The following is an 18,192-nucleotide window of genomic DNA, read 5'->3' on the forward strand; positions in this document are numbered from 1 at the left end:
CATCTTGATAAGGACCGCGTCGGGTTGCTTCAGCACGTTGCGTTAACACGTGTGTCCTCAGAAGTCACGTCTTTCGAAATTAGAATAAATACAATAAATAAATAAATATAAATAAATAAATAAATAAATAAATACACAAATAAATATTTAACATTGAAATTATTTCAAAAGGCAAAACGTTGATCATCATTGTAATATAATTGAATAGAAACAAAGCACATATATTCACAAACAACCACACACACACACACACACACACGCAGAGAGATACAATGTATCTAGAGAGAGAGAGAGAGAAAGAGAGAGAGAGAGAGAGAGAGAGCAAAACCCTGCATCTGCAAATATTAAAATATTTAAGATCAAAATCACAGGCTGTGATTCTATTCAAACACTTGTTTATTGGAATTCGATACACTGCAAAACAATGCCCTTTATCGCCCAATACTACTTAACCCAAGCCTCAGCTGATCTTCAAAGAATAACCGATCAATCATATAAATATCGATTTCCGCGATTTCGATTCCCCGTCGCAAACAAAGGAGATTTAAGATTGCACAATCAATATAGTGCTTTGATGAGTGGGCGTCGCCTGATTAGACCCTATAGCCACCTGTGGAGATCTTAGTAGGCTGGGGGGAAGGTTGGGCTACTGTACATAACCGTGAACGTACATGTAGTTGGTCCGTATAATAGCGAGTTATGGAGAGAGCGTGATTTTCAACATTATTTAAGTTTGGATGAAGTATATTAAACCCCAAAAATAAGTGAAATAAGTAAAAATTACCGTGTCATCTGATTAGTAAAATACGGGGTAAATCGCAGGCAAATCGTCGCTCAGATGGCCAGTTCGGAGCTGCGAAAACGAGGATTCCGCGTGGAGCCCTTCACGAAAGACTGTCCGCAGTTGTCCATTCCGTTGATTTTACCCAATGATTTCCTGTACAACCCCGAGAAAGGATCAGTCCTGGACGTGGTTGGGGAGAGAAGACGACAGTTAAATCTGATCGAAAAAGCGGCCGAGTTGATAGGTGGTATAGAGGGCCCGGTCTGTGTGATGGCCGTCTGTGGGGAACCCATGGCAGGAAAGGCGTATGTAGTGTCCAGGTAAGTAAATCACAAAAACCTGAATTTTTGTTTTATTCTGTTGAAATCCTGCAATTTATTTATCTATTTATTTGTCTCAGTCTTCACAACATGGTCATAGTAAGTGAAGCAGTGCGTTTTCTGGAATTTCCTCAAATATATTAAATGATAAGGTTGATCCTAGTGGAATTCTGAAAAACGAAAAAAAAGGAGAATTGTTTGCGGACAAGCTGAATGCTGAATTTGAAGCAACATGGGCGAAGAGGAGGGCAGGAACTCGAGCAGTCCCATCAGCAATATATACATGTACCTGTGAGAACTGCAGTCTCGGATTGCCCTGATCAGCCACCAGAAAAGGTGTTCGAAGGGGGGTAAGCCATGGACATAGTCCAACTGTTGCCTTCGAGGGGATGCCTCCTATCTTTGCAATCACTAGATGCGGACTGACTGTGCCGTCTGTCGTTTCTCACATCTCCAACAACAGTCGAGCGAAATTGTCTTGTGGTAAAATTACACTATAGTGTAAAATGATATATCGTGGGTGATGAATTTTGCAAGGAATATGATAAGCGCGTCATATTTTCATGTTTATGAAAAGTTGCGTTTGAGCACGGCGTTGAGCTGTTCATATTGTATGTCAATTTATTAACACACGATGCAAATTTTAGACTCTCTTTCTCTCTCTCTCTCTCTCTCGCACACACACACACACACACGCACACACACACGTAAAACCATAACTTTTAATCTTAATTTAAAAACAAATTGTCTCGAAGCTTAATATATTTTATATCCACAGACTTCTTGGCTCTTCCAAAGCGTTTACTGTGTCTGCTGAGTTCATGGTTCAGACAACCAAACCTTGTGGAGCATGGCTAGGCACCAGCGTTCTTAAGAGTGATGACGTCACAGTGGTTTTACTGCATGTCAATTTAGGTAGTGTCTTATGTGTGTGCAGGGGGGGTGCAGTGTATCTTGTATCGTTTAATTCTTGATTTATTTTTTGTTTGTTTGTTTATTCATCCCATTTGTGTGTGCGTGTGTTTGCGTTGCATTCATGCATGTGTGTTGATGCGATTGATCTAAAGGAATAGTCTGCCAGTGAGGTTTCGTAAAAAAAAAAGCATTTTGTGGAATTTTGTGACCTATCAGGCATAAATATACCTGTACCGCGCAGCTGTACTCTGTCGTTTAAGACCATATTTATTTTATTTTCTAAAAGTTAGGTAAAAGCCATAAAATGACTGCCAGAATTTCTTTTCCACTTTAAAATAAATTTCTTGTTTTTTAATTTTTTTTTTGGGGGGGGGGGAGTAGGGGGGTCATTTATTTCATAACTTCAAAAGACTTGTAAACATGCCAAAATTAAGGTAGATTATAAATGCAGAAACCTGACTCACAAATGTGTCCACAAGGTACATGTAAATCGATATCCACAAAAAATATAAAATGTGTTATGAACTTAAAAATGAAAAAGTAAATTTCTATAATCAGCAGTTAGCATGGAAACTGTTGTCACCTGTTTTGGTGCCTCGGGTAAGGATGCTATCCGTGCAGTTCTTTATCTTAATACCTGTACTGCGCATTTGGATTAGTAAGGCGCATTTCGATCGTTCTTAAGCAAATGTGTGTTGCATGTACATGTACAGGTGTGTAGTACTGCACTATCTCAGTAAGACGTATGATTGGGACTTCTTACTACTATAACTATTGGGCGCTGCGTGCAAACTTATATTCAATGATTGCCTTTTTTAAAGTTTGATACTTAAGGCAAGGGAATTTTTTATATCCCATATCTGCCGTACATCTTGTTGCTACCGGTATATAGACATGCATGCTGCTTCTCCTTTTCATTTTAACGTTGAATGCATGACTGGGCTTAATCTAAATTAAAAGAGTTAAAAACATATTTGAGTTCAACAGGCCTGAGTTAGAAGATCGATTGTAGGCTAGAAAAATCACTTTGAATGCATGATATCAAGTCACCGATACGTATATACTGTACTACCGCCTCGTTGACTGTAAAAGCCGCATAAATATTACTATAAAATGTTAAATCTGCATGCTATAGATTGTATCGATTTTTGACCTTTCTTAACAACACCATTTTGTCAAATCTAATTAATTTAAAAAGTTTGGTTTGTCTGGAGTAACTTGATTTTTAAGCGACAAATAACAAAATTCCAAAGTGTGACAGGTAAACCTGTTGTTACTTACAACTGCAATCTTTATGTGAGATAAATAATGGTATTTTCTAGATTTTGAAGACGACGCCGGGCTATTGTTATCCACCCTGTTGATCAGCTCTGTCGTCGTCTACAACACCCTGGGAATCCCGTCGAAAAAGGATCTGAACAAACTGAAGTAAGTTCTTGTTTTGTATAAATTAACCAATAAATTGACAGGGCCGCGTTCTTGTTGAAGATGAGAGGATATTACTTCCTGCGAATTTACATGTGTTGAGATTTACTTGTATTATATTGTTAGAGATGTAATTTTCTACGCCTTTATTGGTAGTGGGGGTATTATTTTTTACTGGTAAACACACCTCGTCCCAGCTTGGACAAGTGCAAATAGGTTAATTACCTCCGCCAAGGAGGTTATGTTTTCACCCCTGTTTGTCTGTTTGTTTGTCTGTCTGTCTGTCTGTCATCAACATAACTCAAAAAGTTATGGACCGATTTTGATGAAATTTTCAGGAACTGTCAGAAGTGGGCCAAGGAAGAGATGATTAGTTTTTGGTGGTAATCCGGATCAATAATCAATCAACAATCAATAATAATCAAAAATCGCTGCCTTGGCGGAAGTCTGCGCTCTCGGAGTGCTTTTCTAGTTAGGTGTTATTATTGAGGTTGTATACTAATATCTGTGCCCTGTTAGCCAAAATCGGGCTAAAAACGAAAAGCGGCCTTGTTTGGCCAAATCTCGAACAATAGATATTCTTTGTTGCCTTCTTCTTGTTGTGAATTGGACCATGAAAGTTTGTGGTACACTGGGATGGAGAAGACATAAATGCTATATATTTTTCGTAGAGTCTCGTAGAGCAAATTTTCACGCGGATGAAAATTGCACGATCCAAATAAAATCTTCGTCTTTTGTCGTTAGTTATATTACGGTTTCTGTCTTTTCTCTGTAATCACCACAATGTTCTATGCCTCGTGCTAAATGTAAAAATCCTTAGTCACGAAAGCAGATCTTTTAAAATGTAAAATAAATCTAAATGTGAAAAACATGAAATGAATATACTAATCTCCTACTTGCTTTTTAGCGCTGATAAATGCGTTTGAATAACCACTGCTAAATGTACATTCATGTATTGAGGAAATTGAAGGGACTTTTCGACTATATATATATATATATATATATATATATATATATATATACTCACGTCTACTTTTCTTATTTTCCAGATTTCTTACAACGCTTGCAAAGAATCTTAGCATACAAGAGGGGCAGGTCGTCGCCGATTTGAAAGAGTTCCGTTCTCACATGCCTGATTTCATTTGGCTGTGCCGCGACGTCGATAAAAAGTTGATTTTACCGTCAACAAAGGAGTTATCAGCAAGCGATTATATCTTAAGAGTGGTAAGTATGTGGTTCGATCTGGTGTAAGGGGTAACAAGATTCGCATATGTTTTCTTTTGTATGGGTCTTAGCTAACGAATGTGTGCCACGGTATATACACGTGTTCGAGTGCGTGGGGGTATGTACGTGAGTATTGTGTGTGTGAGTTTTTAAACATGTATTTCTGTTATATATCTATATTGATGTATGTAATTCCATTCTGTTTTGTGCTATTTCACTTGATTTTAGTTTTAAAGTGCAATAAATAGAGAGAGACTAAGGCCGTTTCGGGCCGTCTGATTCCAAGTTAAAGTGACATAACTTTGTATCCCCCCATTAAAAAAACTGCTTGATTTTTTTAAAAAAATACCTGATTGAAGACATATAAGCTTTCAAATTATTGATCGTGAATCGTCTTACCTGTAGGTGTGTGGTCGTGACACGGCGGAGGACGAGCTGACCGAAGAAGACAGGACAGCCGAGGCCCTGGTCTCAGCGTTCTGCTCTGTGGATGCTTTCTGCCTTCCCTGCCCAGGACCAGAAGACGTGGTGGAGGATATCGCTAAACATGCCGACAAAATCAGTCCCAAGTTTACCAAAGAAATGGATAAGTTTCTGGATGTCATGGCACAGAAAATTCGACCTATATTTGGATTTACGGATGGCTCTGCCCTTTCTGGTGAGACAGTGTACTATTCGCTATATTACCTCCACTATTTCATCGTCTGGTCTGCAAACTGTTCCAGACCGGTTCAGTTGCTCCTCATTGCTTTCGGTCAGCAGTTTAAGTGCATTTTTTAATACAGCGAAAACTTACATGACTGAATCAACAAAACACATACATTTGGGTTTATTTTGATTTTATTCCAGGCCGACATCTCATAGAACTGTTTCGCGTCTATTTGGACTGTGTTAACCACCCGAAAAATGTCCCCAGTCTGTCATCTGCCTGGTCACTTACCATGATTATGATGAAACTGAAGATAGTGGACAACATCGTGGCCTTCTACAATGAAAAAATGCAGGTAAATACTATTAAAAAACACTATAAATGTAAGATGGCTTGGTACAATGTAAGTGGAATATGGATTGGCTGACCTATCGTATGTCTATAGCACTAAGAGAAAACACGTAGCTTGGAGTACCAGGGAATCCACAATTTTTACTTTTCTAGTTGAGGTGTGATATACTAAAAATGAAAAAAAAAAAAATCAAGATTAATTGGGGGACATTGGCAATGTGCTTGATTTTTTATATTGACTTTTCTTTTGTGTTGAAGTAGTGAGTAAATAACTATACATGTATACTAGCTTGTGTTATTTTGAATCTAGACACTGTATGAGGCGGCAAGCACGAAGAAAGGGAAAGAATCTCCCCTAGAAGAATTCTCTGATGAAGATAAAAAACGGTAATGCCTACTCTGCTATTCTCAAACCATTTAAACATCTCAAAATTACAATGTTAATATTCCATAATAATGTATGGCACGGTTTGCACAAAAAAAAAAAGGTTCGCTAGTTGAATCTAAAATACATATTAACATCCATGGCAAAAGATTATTTATATGTCTTGTTTATATTGCAGGGACACTCTGATGGAATTGCACAGACAGGCCGTGGACAAGGCCTTGAAAGAAATGTATCGAAGAATGGCAGGATTTGGATGCCTAGAGGAGAGAGACAGGACAGAATACATTGCGACCGTCCCCAAGATGTTAGACAAGCTTGGTAAGTAGTCGACGATCCTTTTTAAACCATGCAATTATTTTACTGTGTATAACGTAATTCGTTGCCAATAAGTGCATCTTTTGTTAAAATTTTATAAACTTGATTTATTGAGATAATCCATATATACTCCCTAACATAAAGTGATAACGACAAAATTGATAGTGGTAAGTCTGTCAGAGCTGTAAAATGGGTGGAATTTCCGAATTCCTTTTTACCCAATTCTATCGAAAACGAAAGAAATAGTAAACATTTTAATCAGACGCTAATATTATGGCTTCACATTTTCAATCAATTTAATCATTCAATCTAAATTGTAGTCAAACTAGAGGATGAAACACTCATGTCAAAGGACCGCGACGGAAAGCCTGTAAGACACAGCGGTCCTCTCCTGGTTGGGGGAGAATTGCTCAAGTTCCGAAAACAAAATCTCGAATCATCACATCGCTTCTGCGAGAAGATCGCGGAGAAGCTCTTCAAAGAAGTTCGTGATGACGCCATGAAATATCTGTACGATTATTCCATGGAGAAACTGTGTAAAAAGCTCGATGGCGCTAGAAAAGACTACATATCCAAGGCCAGAGGACCAGCCAAGTACGAGGTGCTCAAAAATAAGCTGCAATCACCGGATATGGAGGAATTCATTGATAAACTAAAGGTACAAATAAAGATGACATTTGATGACAGATTTTTTCCTGCAGTTAAATTGTTCCTAGTGTCATCAGTTAGTAAGCTTTCAGGATGTAGGCATTTCGTCTAATAGTTGTTGACCTGCCAGATAGTTTCCGTTTTACATAGGGTTTCATGGCATTCTTCTCTACTGTGTGCATTGCATGGTCTCTTTAAACAAAATTCATTACAGTTGTATTGGATGTTGAAAATCTATCAGTTTAATATCTCTTTGTGAGCATAACGTAATGGTGTTCACTGCATCACAAATTATATTGTTAACGAATAACGATTACCATTTCCAACCGGGCCATTAGGCATGAATAAACGAGTTTCGAGTTATCAAGCTTCAGTTGAAGTTGAGACACGTATTTGTATAAATTGTATATTCCAGGCAATGAAGTTGTTCAGAGAGGCAGTAATAAGGGGGCACATAGAGCAGGAGGATGAGCACCTGAAGAACGAACAGTCTCGCCAAAAGGTCCACGAGATCGCGGAACACATGGATCGAATTAAGTGGGAGAAAGAGCGGGTGGTAGAACTCACTGGGAAATACTATAACAAGCTGACACAAATGGTAAATAGTTTGAGGTTTGGATAGCAGCTTAGATGACGCTGTCAAACGTGACCAATTACAATATACAAGTATTATCCTCGCATTTATTTAGACTAACTATTTCATTTTTTTCATGTCGGGCTTCTTGTTAAATTCTTTTTGGATTGAAAGGATTTATGTTATTGTTCCTTTTTTATCTCTTTTCTTTTTCTCGACGCCAAGAAACCTTCCTTGGCCAGAGTAGCACAAATAAAGCTGCTAACAGATTGATTTTCATAGACATCAAGAGACGATTTTTCCATTTAAGACGTGGCATTAAGAATATTTATGCTGTGAGCGCATTATATTGATATTTTACAATATATGCTCTATTGCGTAAAAGCGAATTGTCAAAAATGTTTCCAAGAAAAACGAAATTACAAATATTTCAGAAAGCGAGAAAAGGGGTGAGGCTGGGGGGGGGGCGGCTGGGGAGGGGGTTGAATAATACATGTAGGCGTTTCTTATACCACCGATAATCTCTTTAGATAAAAGAAGGTCCGGACCTCCGAGAGCAGAGAGATAGGAACAAAACTAAGCAGTTTATGAAAGCCGGAATGTTGAAACAAGCTAGGGTAAGAAATCAATGCTTGATTATCTAGTAATATTATTCATAAAGTAGTAAACGAGGAATACTATAGCAGAATCGGAATAAAGAAATGATTTGAAGTCATTTCAAAACGTGTAGCGTTTGCCTTTCAAATGAGGTATCTCAAAAATCAGCTGGTTGATTTTTTACAGTTACCAACGGGACTAATTTCAATAATCGTATATATATGGCATGATATGTAATTTAATTTAAAACGCGTATGATTAGTATTGAAATGCACCTTGCACATGGGCAATTGCTGAATAAATTATCTAAGAATAAAAACTAAAACACAAATCACGTTTACCTAAGATAATGATATACTTACAAAAGTACATGTTAAACTTTCTTTATAGGACTTGGAAGAAATAATGAAAAAAGAGGCCGCTGCTGTCAACCCCGCCGAACAGTGTCAATGGCTCTCGAAGGAGGCCGAAGAAGCACGGAAGATAGAACAAAAGCTTATTACCATACAGAAAGAGAAGATAAGCATGTTGAAAAACGGGGCTATTCCTAAAAGAAAAGACTGCGTTATCATGTGAACTGAACCTTGGCAAATGAGAGGTTGACTTTAATGATGTCAAAAAAAGTTTCATACAAGTTGCTGTGAAGTAATGCGTTTCTATGATAACATTATTTGCGATAGACAAATGGGTAAATACAGTATCACTGCCTACTGCATTGGAAACACGACCAGGTTACTTCAATAAGGACAACCTAAGAAATGACTCGGGTCAGTTGAAATTTAGCGTTTCTTCTAAAATTGCAGGGTATAATTACCCAAATCTTCTGTCTAATATAACAAAGATTCAGTGAGAAAAGTATTAGACCTACCTGTAATTATGAATGATGAACATCGCCGACAAATCTGACCCAAATGCTATTGTGTATCGTTTTGTTGTGACATGTACGAAAAGCCTGAAATCTATTTACTTTTAATGAACAATTTGTGGAAGTTGCTAGACCATAATTCTGCTTGTCAATGTAATACTACGGTAGTTTGGCCCTTTATAGTTTGAATGACAAATAAATGGGTCAATGGGTATTTTTCTGTATCTGCAAAATATATGGTTAAAAAAATATGAAAAGTAACTTTTGGCGAATGCCTGTCTGCAATAAACTCTGGAAAGTAAAGATCAGAATGGCCCAGGTGGGATCTGACTAGCGGGCACCGTCAGTTCTCTGTATGTTTTAACCAACGATTTAGGTGGGTGCAATCAAATCGTTTTTTCCTCCCTCTCTCTCTCTCTCTCGCTTTTTTTTTTTTTTTTTTGCAAGTAATATATTCTGTATTTAACTATTACTGTCAACTTTTAATAAAAAATAATACATGTAAATCGATCGCAAAAGCAAATCCACAATTGTTTGCCTTCATTTTCGGAATATATGCTGACATGATATTTTTCATAAATCAGTGACTCTTGAAAGCGATGTGGATATTTTTCTGTCTCCGTTATTCTATGCAAGTTCCCCATGTTTTCATTCTGAAAACTATCAATACGTTAGCGCAACCGTGGGATAACGCCGCTCAACCAGATAAGTCAGAAGTGACATATGAATGAATAATATATATGTTTTCCGTTGATAAATTTCAAAGCTTGAACCTTTTTTGAAGAGTGAGTTTGTTGAAACATGCTAACAGCGCAATGATGGAGTTGTTGTAATGTAACAGCAACCGCATTTGCACACGTGTGTGTTGGTTTGGTGCGCTAGAGAGGTGAAATTATATTCATGCGTCACACGGTACACATTATCGATTTTTTGACAACTGTATAAAGCGTATTTGAAACTGGGTTATCACAGTGGGTAAATATGATGCAAAGAGGAAATGTCTACCTGTTTGTCACCGTTATTGTTGGGAATGTTTTGAGAAAGAAATCATAAGAAAATGGCTGAAGGGTGCAGCAATATCGCTACTGGGCATCCGCCCGTTTCCATCGACTATACGAAATCAACAGAAGCTAATGAAAAGCAGGGTAAACTAACAGGGTTGCTGACCGATACAGCAAAACAGGATCATTTCGAAAACGACAGCGACAGCGAGGCAGATGAAATTTTTCAGAAAAAGTTTTCGTACAGCAGTTTAAGACGAAGTGAAAGATACCGGAACGAAATAGATGACCTGAAGATACGTCTAGAAGAAGCAAACTGCGAAATTAGAAAATTGCGAAAGAGAGAAGAGACAATGAGAAGACAATATGAGGATGTTTGCCAAAGTTATAAAGCAGCAACTAAAACTATATTTCACCTACAGGCGTCAAATGACAATGTAAGTAAATGTTTAGAATTGCTACTGTGTAAACATGCATGGCCTTTGCAGCAGGCTCAGTATGGTGAGATCATTCTGTGCAGGGAATTATCGTAGACCATGTTCTGTGCGACCTACAGACAAGGTATACTGTACATTAAGGCTTTATACTTCACAACAACGACATCAAACAGTCCATTCAATTGTGTAAAAACGCTTAAAATGGTCTACTTTCAAAATCGAAAAAAAAAATGCCCTTAAAGACTGCATGTCGTCATTGTTATTTTTAGACGACGGGCAGCTTTTATGTGAAAAGGGGGTTCCCCTTTGAATTGTATCACGTACGTGTCAACATAATAAAATATAACGTCACACCTGCTGCATTTGTTGCAATGAGCCTCTACTGTAATACATGTACAAGTATGCCTATCCTACACCACCAGTGATACTTTTTGTATACGATTTGTTTTGTGATTTTAATTTTACTCTCAAAATTACTTTGTATATCTATTTTTTCTCTGTCTGCATGTCTGCTTTCATTTCATCGTTTTGAATTTTCATTCGTCTCTTTATCTGTATACAGTATTTTGCTCATGACTTCCTCGACCTTTTGATATTTTGTTTTCGATAAATTTTTAGTTGTTTGTAAAGTTGTGTGTGATTCCTTTGTCTGTAATTTAAATTTGTTCAAGGTATCCCAAAAAATGACTGAATCCTTTGACAAATGCCTAAGCCTAAGAACAGTGTCCCCAGACACCACGTCTGAAATCATAAATGAAATCCAACGAAATGGACAAAATGTCATCGACACGCTGAAAAGAGAAATCAACGAAGCTTTCCAAAAGAAAGAAGCTGGTCCCACCTACGGGGTTACAGAAACTGAATTAAAAACGTTCAGCAAACTCTATGCGCCCAAATTAGGTATCTATATCAATTATATTTTAACTGCAGTAGGGCCTAGTAAGTGTGGTATTTTGTTGTTGCAAAGATAGTTGATTATACTAATTGTACCATACTAGTTAAATGATTGTCTCAAACCCCAACTTCGTTAATAGTAGTATATAACGTTTTTCACCAACCACAATGCCACAAGATATATAGGCCTATATTTGGATAATACACTGTACATGAATGATGATATTATATCTATAAGTGCGAATTTCCAAATCTGCCGACAAATTAAAATTGTTCATAGGTGACAGTAAATAATGCTTTATCATTAATATAAATTTATTCTATGTAACTATGAGTTTGCTGCACTGATTTCAAGTGATTACTCATACTGCATGATAAATGTCCCTAATTCTCGAGATAGAGGAACACCGGTTCTGGTGTTCGTTGTCAAGTAGTATTTACATGTATGTACTTGATATTATCCATTATATTCGTGCTCTCTTTTATTCTACAGATGAGAAATGGCGTTCATTTTCTCTAGCCCTTGGTCTTACGGAGGACGCAATAAATGGCTTAGGGGCTAGGCACGACCCACAGAAATTTGGTTACGAAATACTCCTGTTTCAAGTATTAAAGCACTGGTCCAGGACAACTCAAAATGTCTCTAGCCAGCAGATCATCCAGGCCGCTGAAGCCGTCGGGGTGGAGAGGGGTGCTGTGGATTCTGGTTGTGCAAGTATGTGTAATTCATAGTTTTAGCTTTATTTGACTTGCAGGGAAGAAAGGTGCGCATACACGTGCGCACGTGATATAGCCTACGTCCGTGCGTGTGTGTGTGTGTGATAAGAGAGAGAATCTTGTCATATGTAAGCCTCAATAAAAGTGTACCATGTAAACAGACAAATAAGAAAGCGTAGGTTTTATTATTTCCATCTCGTCTCAGACGTTCCAGATGTGGCTGACGTGAAAGCCGTCTTTAAAGCTGACCCTGGACTAAAAGGCTTTTGCTCCCGATTAGCCGAAAGCCTAGGTAGGTTAATAACGACAACGCTCAGGTACTTTTTTCACAGACCATCGCAAGCGTTTTCTGTTTTAATCATAGTCCTCATGGAATTTGCCTCTGTTTTATTAAAATTATACTCGAACAGTTATAAAAATGGGGAAAACATCGAAATTTGTTTATCATCACGGGAGAGGAGTTGGTGTTGAATAATCACAGTTCGGGGTTACAAAAATAATTGCATTTTCTCACAGTGTAATGAGTCATGGGGATTAGGTGCACGCCACACTGGGCATTAAAATAAGTCGCCCCGTGATTATCTTGTGTCAATCATTCATTAGCTTGCTGTGCCGCAATAAGTGGGTGTATATATATGCTTCTTTCTTTCTTTCTTTCTTTCTTTCTTCTATAATAATTATAACTTTAGACTGCAATTCTTGTAAAGAGCACCATCGCTTTTTATGCTCAGAGTTTAAAACCCATTTAAATCAATAAATATCTTTGGCATGCATTTCCGTTTTTCACCACAGGTTCTCAGTGGCGACATCTTGCGAGACGTCTCGGTATGCACGGAGAATACCTGGACAGGCTTGAAGTCATTTATGGGAAATTTGGCAGCAGTGAGCTTGTTTGGTGTGTACTAGAACATTGGGTTAAGACTTCAAAGACACCGTCTAGAGACGATCTTGAAAGGGCCGTGCATGAGATTGGAGCTTTTTATGTCCAAGGTAATTTTTCCTTTTTTTATCGGGGGGGGGGGGGGGGGGGGCTGGGGGGGGGGGGCTGAGAAGCAACTCTATACATGTAGACTTATTCTGGGCATTTTAAAGTAACGATGTCCTTAAAAGACTTAAGTACATGTAAAACCCTAAGATTTTAATTGAGTAAAATATAGTGAACTGACACATTAATATTTACTTTATAGTCAGTTTGCTAGTAGTCTGTTAAAAATAATGGTTACCATACGCAAAATAATATTATTTTTGGCGTGGGTTTGATTTAAAGGGAAAATAAACATGCCTACATTGCAATACGCACAGAGGTACACCTAAGGTATAATGTAAATTGCTTAATATGCTAGTGGACGACCAATACATGTAAAATTATTTTCCTTATATAGAAGACATCGCTGTAAATATACGTAGCGATAAAGACAAATGCCCAATAGTGCACGTACAGGTACTTATCTAAACAATGCATTCCATCCACTTCAGACGAGCCCATGGAACCACTTCACCGAGATGTCATCCACCACAATCTCGCCTACCTCTACAAAGAACTGATGTCAGTAGAGCTTCTCTTCCCCGGGCTGCTGCAAAAGCGAGTTATTAGTCAAGCCCTCGTGGACGAGATCAAAATTTGTCGAGGAGACTCCGAGAGAAAAATGAAGTTCCTCGCTATGCTTCCAAACCTTGGGTGTCGGGCATTCCCTGCTTTCATAGAAGAAGTAGACCGACGCCAGAGACACGTTGCACAAAAGCTTAGAGGTACTTCCTGTCTTTAAGTAAACACTGTTGACATTCCTTATTAGTTCAAAGTTTTTATAAGTGTTCGGACTTTGAGTTGAACTGAACATAAAATGAGTCAATTATTTTATCAAAAATAGTGGTTAAAATTATGGCAAAAGTTGTAAACGGATGAGAATTTCAAAGAGCCATCCCCTCTCCAAGCTTTCTGAATTTTGGGGGTTGTCATTGATTAAAAACTTTTTCCATGTGCAGATGTCTCTTTCTTTTCCTTCAAGTTCAACCGGCCCCAAGGTGATTGCCATAGGTAGTACAACTACATGTAATCTGCTGTATTGTAGGCCTTTAACCCCCCCTCCCCCCACCCCCCCAAAAAAAAAAAAATTGTATAATAAGTTCTCAGTCTACGCCCACACAAGCACCACTTTTGGTTGACTAATCCGATTGCCCTTGTTTTGCTACTTTTACATTTCTGTCAACATGTTTACAATGACATTTATCTAATTTCTTTGGGGTAGTATAACCTACCAGAAGGTAACGATTTATAATATAATTATAGTTCAGACGTAAACTATGTAAACTGTGGTCATATGGTTTTGTAGAGGATGTTGCTAGACGAGGAGGTGACCTGGGAGAACCAGAGAAACCAATGGTCAACACTGAAACTCAACCGTGTCAACACCAAGTTCCTTCTGGAGAGCCCCAGAACTGTGTAATCAATGACTGTTCTACATCTAAAAACAGAAGACGTCCAACCCAGCTAAATGTCAAGAAGAGGATTCGTAAGGGCACCCAAGGTTTAATTCAAATTAAACATTAATTTAATTCACATTAATTCAATTAAACGTGTTATTGGACGGCGGATAGATTAAAAAATTATTTTCCTTTTTACATGTTTAAGATACATCATTGTAAGTGTCAATTTAAGATTGACAGGAGCGAATCCTTTGACATTTTAGAACAATGTGTTGCATGACACTTCAACGGTCTTTGATTTATAATTACTTATTGTATATATGTATCTATATAATAACTTTGTTGTACACTTCCGCAGATAAGGTGCCGATGCCAACTGGTGAGCTACGAAACATGGAGGGTGCCCTGGTTAGTGCTGAATCCGATTCCAGTCATCTCACTATGGCCAACAACGACCAACAACTATGTACGGTGAATGGCGATGACGCATCAGGAAACAGACAAATATTGAATCAAAATGGCAACGAGCAGAACGGTTAGTCGACTTTACAGTTTTTTTTTCTTTTTTTTGCTGGACCCTTTTTCTTCTTAAGCTTATTTAATCTTTAATCTTCACTCTTGCATGAATGTAATAATTGTATTAAACATAGTAAGAACATGACCAAATGATTTGTACCTGCTGAGCTTGTAATAAGTTGGTTTCTGTGTCGAATCAATTTTATGATAAGTGTGTGCGTCATTATTTTGGTTTCAGTTTTGCAGCAACGTCGTGTCAACTGCGCTTCCAGTAACACTTTGATGCAAGGCGGCGCCCACATTGTACGAGTGCCACGCAATAGAAGACGCAGACCACAGGAAACTGAGAAAAACAGAAAGTGTTGCGTTGTGTCTTAATTGGTTTATTTATTATTATTATTATTATTTTTAATGTGATATGGTTGTTGAAAATGTTAAAATATTCTTACGTTTAAGTGTGTTGACTCATTTCTTGGTACACATTCATCTTGCCACGTACCCTGTAGGAGAGATTGCAAACAAGACATATACATGTGTAAGAGGGTACGTTTCACTTGAAACTGAAATGAGCAACAGCAGGCCTACCCAACTACCAGACTCGGCACATAAGGATCCTGAATTAACCAGTATATATCGGACCACACTACCCGTTTTCAAGGTGTGTGTCAGATCGCATTTCGCAGTATCAGACAGAACACCGACCGGATGAGCCTGCGGTCGTCCTACAAAATTTCTTCTGGGGTATGATACTCCGAAATGCGATCTGACACACACCTTGAAAACGGGTAGTGTGGTCCGATATACCGGTTAATTCAGGATCCTTATGTAGTTGGGTAGGCCTGAACAGTGACAAATCCGTGCAAGGATTAAATTTTTATGTCCTCCTAATCTTATTATTCCCATAAATGCATCGGTCCACGTGGATCGACCCATGCCAATTCTGCGTCGATGAGTGCACTCAGCTTAGCAGATTAGCACGCCTCTTGCTAGCGTAAGGTAGAAGAGAAAAGCTTGTGGTTATACGAGTGCGTAGGGAACAAGAAGAGGCGTGTCATTCAATTAACCTAATTTCACTAGACAAGAGTCTCCGCAAGAGTTGGGTCGATCCACGTAGACCGATTGTGCCTTTGACCCTATTCCCATAGATATTTAGATCGATCTATCTCCCTGGGGAGTCTCACTAGATTGGTGTCAGCTGAACAGGCTTAAATGTCTGTCCCGCCTACTAAAAGCTGTATGGTGCGCGCTCGGCTGACAGCAATTTAGCGTGAACCCCCAGGGAGTTAGGTCGAACCAGATGGATCGATCTAAATCTCTGAGAATGCAGGCTTTATGTGAATGGGGTCTTAATTGACAGGTAAAGAGCTGACATCATGTTCCAAAAATTTTAAGTAACCAAAGACATTTAAATACAGGATATTATTATTAAGAATACTGGATTTCTGAATGCTAGATATTCAAAATGTAATGCTCTGAATACGTACAGCATCGAATACAGGATACCAAATACAACATATACTAATACAGGATTGTCAAATACAGGGTAATTTTTTACCTCATACGTTATTTCAAATTTATAGATAGTCATTATTTATTAATTTAAATTGTTATTGCATATAATAATGTGAAACTTCTACACGCTTGAGATTAGCTGCCTGTTTCTTAAAATCTTTGCGTTAAGAGACCTGATCATTTTTAGAATCTTGTGAAATTGAAGAGAGAGAGAGAGAGAGAGAGAGAGAGAGAGAGATGTATTTTTTCACAAAATATAATCAAAAAGGAATTTTGCAAATTGTCTCATGGCAATTCCGTCTTCCTGTCAATGTGTGCCAACTGGCTCAATTTATCAAATAACTTTTATTCCTCTCCTTATATTTTTCTGGGACTGATTTTAGAGACAGTTAATGTTATTCATTCCATGTACAAAAAGTTACTGTTTCTGCATTTTAAGTTAGATTGAGTTTACGACGGCTATTATTACTGTACATTCGGCCTCACCAACTGCCTTCTTAACGAAGTCTATCTATAGCTTCGTATAATCCTGACACAAGGATTCTTTATTTTGTACTATTTTGATATTCCATTTGAACTGAGTCGATATCCACATGTTGATTGTTTATTGTTTTCCTCGTCTTCAATAAAATAACATGTTATCCAAAACCAGGTCTTCATTCGTTATATTTATGCAGTGTGTGAATTGCTAAAAAATTTTTTTGTTGGAGTTACATGAGTGTTTCAGAGCTACCAGCAACAGGTTTATGCAGAACTTTCTGTGGATAAGTGTTATCCTAACTTGACATCAGAATCTGAAATAATTAGAAATGTGCACAAGAATCCTCTTTGTACATTTTAAAAATGCCATCAAACAATGGCATGTGCTGATCAAAGTATTTATAAAACAATATTTCATGCACTAAACCTTTTTTTAATTTATTTAAAAAAACTAACACCAGACTAAAGCACGTGCTGAAGCATGAGGAAGAAAATATCTCATGCACAATAATTTGTTTTGTTCTTTTTTTATTAAATTGTCAGCAAACTAGGACGTGCTGTGACATTTGCAAACCAATATACCTGTATCTCGTGTACAAGAATTAGCTTTGTTCTTTTTTTAAACTAGACGCCAGCACTTTCATAAAAACAACATCCAAATATCATTTTTCTTCCTTCTTCTAATTATGTTGACGTAAGACTAATTACTGTGTTCCAGCTTTCATTAAATAATACCTTTTGCACAAGAATTAGCTTTATTTTTTTACTAGACATCAGCATGTGGCACGTGCAGAATCACTTACAAAACAACATCTCGTGCACAAGGATCCTCTTTCTTCCATCTTTTAAACTGACATCAGATTAAGGCACGTAATCTGACTTTCATAAAACAAAACATTGTGCACAAGAATTAACTTCGTTCCTTTTTTACTAGACACCAGCGGTATATATGGCACGTGCAGAAACACTTACAAAACAATATCTCGCGCACAAGACACCAAAGTTTAATTTATAACCCTTGTACAGTGCACATGTACTTACTGTATTGTAGTAATTAAATTTATTACAATTTCATAACTGAATTTCTCTAAAACCATTGAGATTAAATATTTGTATTTCTTTAGCAAGAAATGGTAGTTAAACGAACGTTCACGTA

General features: G+C 37.7%; 2 protein-coding genes across 3 annotated transcripts; both read left to right on the plus strand.

Annotated features, from left to right (window-relative positions):
• Nucleotides 1–342: 342 nt before the first annotated feature.
• On the plus strand, nucleotides 343–9,269 carry LOC106169527 (guanylate-binding protein 1-like). Its single transcript, XM_087018559.1, has 12 exons — nucleotides 343–1,104; nucleotides 1,883–2,019; nucleotides 3,342–3,447; nucleotides 4,494–4,668; nucleotides 5,074–5,326; nucleotides 5,518–5,672; nucleotides 5,979–6,055; nucleotides 6,232–6,374; nucleotides 6,692–7,029; nucleotides 7,435–7,617; nucleotides 8,124–8,210; nucleotides 8,581–9,269. Exons 1-12 carry the CDS (start codon nucleotides 839–841, stop codon nucleotides 8,764–8,766), a joined length of 2,106 nt encoding a protein of 701 aa, XP_086874685.1. The 5' UTR covers nucleotides 343–838; the 3' UTR covers nucleotides 8,767–9,269.
• A 751-nt stretch (nucleotides 9,270–10,020) lies between these two features.
• On the plus strand, nucleotides 10,021–17,198 carry LOC106169522 (uncharacterized). Of its 2 annotated transcripts, none has more exons than XM_013548994.3 (9): nucleotides 10,021–10,493; nucleotides 11,165–11,393; nucleotides 11,881–12,102; nucleotides 12,310–12,396; nucleotides 12,897–13,094; nucleotides 13,581–13,853; nucleotides 14,435–14,614; nucleotides 14,887–15,063; nucleotides 15,283–17,198. In XM_013548994.3, the coding sequence occupies exons 1-9, from the start codon at nucleotides 10,113–10,115 to the stop codon at nucleotides 15,420–15,422; spliced, it is 1,887 nt and encodes a 628-aa protein (XP_013404448.2). In that variant the 5' UTR covers nucleotides 10,021–10,112; the 3' UTR covers nucleotides 15,423–17,198. The 2 variants fall into 2 exon arrangements, with proteins under 2 accessions (XP_013404448.2, XP_013404447.2); XM_013548993.3 differs by having other exon boundaries at nucleotides 10,022–10,493; nucleotides 14,435–14,629.
• The last annotated feature ends 994 nt before the right edge of the window (nucleotides 17,199–18,192 follow it).

The sequence above is a fragment of the Lingula anatina genome, chromosome 7 (genome assembly GCF_051362555.1).
Source record: "Lingula anatina isolate TDL-2025a chromosome 7, LinAna3.0, whole genome shotgun sequence".
In the NCBI taxonomy this organism is placed as follows: Eukaryota; Metazoa; Brachiopoda; class Lingulata; order Lingulida; family Lingulidae; genus Lingula; species Lingula anatina.